At 28.0% G+C, this 5,303-nt stretch overlaps 1 protein-coding gene across 3 annotated transcripts; it reads right to left on the reverse strand.

Moving 5' to 3' along the window:
- Window positions 1-685: 685 nt before the first annotated feature.
- LOC104644869 (cytochrome b561 and DOMON domain-containing protein At4g12980-like) lies at window positions 686-3,330 on the reverse strand. Of its 3 annotated transcripts, none has more exons than XM_069292562.1 (4): window positions 2,888-3,330; window positions 2,595-2,797; window positions 1,685-1,939; window positions 686-1,264 (listed from the first exon to the last, which is right to left on the reverse strand). In XM_069292562.1, the coding sequence occupies exons 1-4, from the start codon at window positions 3,285-3,287 to the stop codon at window positions 890-892; spliced, it is 1,233 nt and encodes a 410-aa protein (XP_069148663.1). In that variant the 5' UTR covers window positions 3,288-3,330; the 3' UTR covers window positions 686-889. The 3 variants fall into 3 exon arrangements, with proteins under 3 accessions (XP_069148663.1, XP_010313987.1, XP_010313986.1); XM_010315685.3 differs by having other exon boundaries at window positions 2,954-3,329; XM_010315684.4 differs by having other exon boundaries at window positions 2,595-3,329.
- Window positions 3,331-5,303: the final 1,973 nt, after the last annotated feature.

Here is a 5,303-nt window from a genome sequence, read left to right on the forward strand (position 1 = left end):
TTTTAATCAGAATTAGACTTGATACCCGATCAAAGACCTAACTTTCAAAATGGGATTCGACTCCATCTGAACCCGACATGTGACTAAGACATCCAACCCCAATTATCGATTTGAGATCCAAATCTGGCTCATGACATAAGACCCGACATCGGCTCTCAACGCAAATCCAGACTCGAAACCCCCATCTTAACATAATTTAAAATCCAACCCCAACACTTGACCAAAAATTCAACCTCTAATCATAATCTGTGATCTGATCCCGATTCAATTCGAAACTTGAGAATTGGGTGTCGAATCGAGGTCGAGAGTTGGATCTAGAATAGAGAATTAAGAGTCAGATTTATGATAGAATCGAAAATTGGCACTTAAGACTTGAGTTTGGTTGAAAAGTTGAGATGCCAGGTTTCAAAATGAGCTTTGAGAAAATGTTTTCTTTACTTTTTTAAGTAAGTTTTTTTCTTAAAATTTTAGGAAAATAAGTTGATTTGAAAATTATTTTCCAAAACATTTAAGCCAATCAAACATGAGAATATTGAAAAACATTTTATATTTTCCTTAGTAGCTAACACATAATAGTTTTGCTTGAAAAGAACTAAGGTAATTGTAGTTATAAATACTGGTGCTATTACTGATCATTTTTCAATTGGAAAACTATTTAAAAATAGTTGGAAACGGATAACGTATATTTGTGACAACAATGTTGATAGTAGATTAAATCAAGCTTCAACGAGTATCAAATATCGAATACAAAAAATTAAAAAAGGAAAATATAAAACGATAGTAGAATACAATCCTTCAGAAATCCCAAATATGCCTCTACATTCTACCACAAAAAGATGTAAAATAACCTTCTAACACAAACTTACAATTGAACAAAACATAGTAGCAATTAATTATCAGCTCTTATTGGTGTTTCACTAGGTTGAACTTGTGATTGAGCTTTTCCATCTTTTTTTGAACCTTTTTTCTCATTTGATTCCTTATTTGGTATGCATTTGGCACATAAGATCCAAAGCCCAAACTTATCACACAAAAATTTGAACCAAGATACTATTTCAAAAACAAGAAAGATGAAAGCCAAACAACTAACTATTCCTAAATAAGTTGGTTTCCAGGATGTGTAGTCCAGATGTATTATATGTATCCCTTTCAATATGTTGATACAGATCCCAATCATTAATGAATATCCAACAACATGATGAAACATGTTCCTATACATACGATATTTGTCGCTTTCGCCCGGTTTAAGTTTGAAAAACAGCATCTGCATTCACAAATATTTGATGTTATACTTGTATGAAACTCTTTTAAGTATCATTCATGTTAAAGTAAAGTTGTAATTTTTTGGAGAAAAATGACTAAGGAGTCATTTAGATGGTTTCCACAAGTCATTTTACATCATCAAAGGTTAAAGGTGGCCAACAACAATATGTGACTATATAAGTCCTGTTCTAACAAGAATGATACGTTTTCTTATTTCACACATATTGAGTGATACTATCAACGTTTTACTCAGGTTGAGTCCTGCAAAAACCATTAGATTAAAAGAAATTTAGATATATTCTACATATATCGTTAATTCTAGACCACAAATTTTTTTTGAAAAATCTTTTTATTTTCTAAAACTTCATATCAAACTAAAAATAAAACAAATAAATTGAAATATCGAGAATGTGGGTCTTACTTGTATAGTGGCAAAAGCAAATATTAAAAGGCCATAAGTTCCATGTTTGGGAAAGGAATAATATTTTGATGCTTTACCAAGCCATATTCCAACAGCCCATCCTGTTGTTCCCACAAGGTACCCAATTGTTTGGCATGAAATATGACATTTTTTCCAACCCAACCAAGGTAATGGAAACTCTCTAAAATTCCTTGCTATAATCACACCAATAGGAAGCACTACACCCCACCCAATAATATTTAATATCCCATGAACCTGCACATAAATAAATATTCTTAATTCATCATTATGAAATAAATTATGTAAAAAATAAAAAAAACAACTAAATTTTTTACCTCTCAAACAATAGATTCATATTTTATATTTGTGGGTCCACTTTTTGTGATAAAAATGAAGCCTTACTAAATTTTTTTATTTTTTTCAAAATGAAACACACATTTCTTTTAAGGCTGGTATGATATATATGCAGGATGAGATAAATAATAATGTCATCTCATCCTACACCCTGAATGCATCCCTATTCCTCACCTTGTCTCCTACAATAATAATTTATCTAGATTATATAGAGACATTTTATGATAATATATTTTACTTATATACCGAATACAAAAAAGGAATATCTTTTCTTCCTACCAACGCCCCCTCAAAGTGTAGTAAGAAAAACTTCATGAAAAGCATATAGTATGCATGAGCATTATATATATATATATATATATATATATATATATATATATATATATTATATGTCTCAATTTATTCGTTTAATTTTTTTTTATTTGACAATTTTTTTATATTAATGTTCCAACTGCTATGTTTAAGACTAGATAGTAGAATATTTTTGACATATCATACACATTTTTGTTATATAACAATAAAAAAAATTGAAAAGAATTATAGAAGCTTGACTTACTTTTCTTATTTTGCTAGATTTATGAATTCTATTGCCTCGACCTTTGCCTGTCCTCAAGTTAATTGTTTCACTACTATCATAATTCATGAGGCCTTTACCATGCATCTTTAGTTCTTTAGTCTCTACTGCCCCAATATTAATTCCAACTTGCCACACTTGATTCAGCCTTGACAAATCGTATTGATTTGGAAGAATAATAGTTGCTAATATAACATGATATTCAAGTTCAGTAATATGAATAAATTTGAAATTACTTATGTTTAAGTCAATAGGAGAAGGCAATAATTGACAACCTAACTTTGTATAACCAGTAATATTGTATGTATCCTTAAGTAGCCCTTTATTCTTAGTCTTTATACCTATAAGAGCTTGTGTTCCAATCATTCTAGCTTCTTCACCAGGATTCAAACCCCATGCTAGCCATCCTGTTTCTTCTTCTTCTTTTAACTTAGCTCCCACCATTATATCAATTTTTCGAGTGTTTTCGTGTAGATGTATGGCTACTTCAACTCCATTGCTTTCCGTGTATCTCTTGCAAAATGTTATGTTGATTAGACTTCTATTCTTCGCCTCGGACAAGAAATCATTACTACAATGATGAGCATGAGTATTTGTGAAAGAAAATATCGATAAAAATGATAAAATGACTAATAACATCATAGAGAAAGATGGTGGTCGTGATGTTTCTATCATGTTGTTTATATTTTGTGTATACTAATTTAATTACTTGTAAGTGTATGTGTATATGTATATATATAAAAAATTATCAAGGAAACAAAGTATGGATAATTTTCCATGGTGGAGTTGAAAGGAAGAAATGGATATATTCTTTTTTTTTCTTTTTTCATTTTTCATCTAAAAGATGAAAGGTTGTTTAACCATTACAATTCCATTTTTGCACAATTTTACTTCTTTTTTTCATGGCCTTTCTTAGCTTGCTTACAAAGCAATTAACAAAGTGAGATGCCTCACTTCTAGTTTTTGCATGTTGTACAAATTAAAGACGATCTTTAAGAAATAATGTGTTTCATGTTGTAATTCTTCAACCATACAATACAAATCAATACTACCTCTCTCCTATTTTATATGTCATTCCTTTATATAAATTGCTGGATTACAATACTTGTCATTTTATAAAATTTATGCATAAATTATCATATTTTGTATATTATACACTTGATAGAGTAGTTAATTAATCTTGAAAATGTATTCATCATTTATTATAAAATTGACTTAAGAGAACATTAAATAAAGATAAAAGAGTAAAATTACATTATCTCTTAATATAAATACAAAATAAAAAAGTGACATATAAAATGAAACTGAAAAATAATACAAATTGATCATAAAATAGAATTGTACCTATTGAAAATATCAAATCACTATTCCAAGGTCATTCCGACAAAACGTTGACCATAGTCAATTCAAAATTTAAAAGAAAATAAAAAATCTAACAAAGATCTAAAATACCATTGAAAGACTCAAAAATTCGTATCGAACGTCCAACTAGGTCATAAATAATACTTCATATATGGTGGAATCACTAAATTTTGATTCAACCTTGCCCATCTCAAATATTGTCATTGGTCAATTTTTTCAAATTTTCAACTTTTAAAACTAAATACATCATCAAAACGTATCCAATCATTTCGAGAATTGCGTCACTCATCCCCCAAATCATAAACAAATAAGCAAAATTCACTTATTGTTTCTCTTATATATATGTTGTTTCACTTTTGTTTAAATACTAGAAAGGGGAAGCTTGTGCTTTGCACATGCCTAATCATTGTTATTTTATATTCGTAATGTTTATTTGTGATATTATTAATTTTTTAATTCAACAATATTTTTTTTATAGATATAATATTAATGATCTACCATTAATATTTGAAATAAAAGACAATATTTTAATAAAAAATGGACAAATAAATAAAAAAATTAAATTTATAACATCGCAGATATCTGCTATCTTAATTAAGTATCTTCTACGCTTAATTAAGTAATACATATTTAATTTGTTTTTTATAGTAAAAATTCTTTTATGTGGATGAGTTTCTTAATAATAATATTTTAATTATATAAAACAAATTCTTTTTGATGAAATTTAAAAATATGAAATATTTTAATTTTAAAATGAAAGATGGAATAAATAAAATACGAATACAAAATATAATTAGTTAATATGAAATTACGTGAAAAGCTTCAAATCAGTTGAAATAAAAATAAAAGTAAAAAATAAAAAAAGGATGTTGCTTAAAAATGTTTTTAAGTACAAGCCCCAAATCTTTTTACTTAGAAAGTTAGGCTTAAACCAGTAAGACAAGCAACTCAATGAAATGATAAACACATAGCTCATGTTCAAATGTGATAGTCTGGTGTGTGCTTTTTCTCTTTTCTTATATAGTAATAGTAATAGTTTAGTAAATTTATGTAACGATTAAAAAATGGACGTGATGACACTCGTCTTATCCCATCAAGACAAGTCAGTTTAAAGCTCAATTATTACAATAAAATGTGAAAAATTTACTATCAACTTAAATTATACTCCCAAAACCTGATTGTCATGTGTACAAACCTCTAAACTATTACAATTTAATTAAAAGAAAATATAAGTCTCATATGACATTGTTTTGAGAGTAGAACAAAATCATAAACATGAGTAAGAAGGTCTGCTGAGATAACAAACAACTACTCACAAATCTCCAAAAA

This window comes from Solanum lycopersicum, chromosome 12 (assembly GCF_036512215.1).
Source record: "Solanum lycopersicum chromosome 12, SLM_r2.1".
In the NCBI taxonomy this organism is placed as follows: Eukaryota; Viridiplantae; Streptophyta; class Magnoliopsida; order Solanales; family Solanaceae; genus Solanum; species Solanum lycopersicum.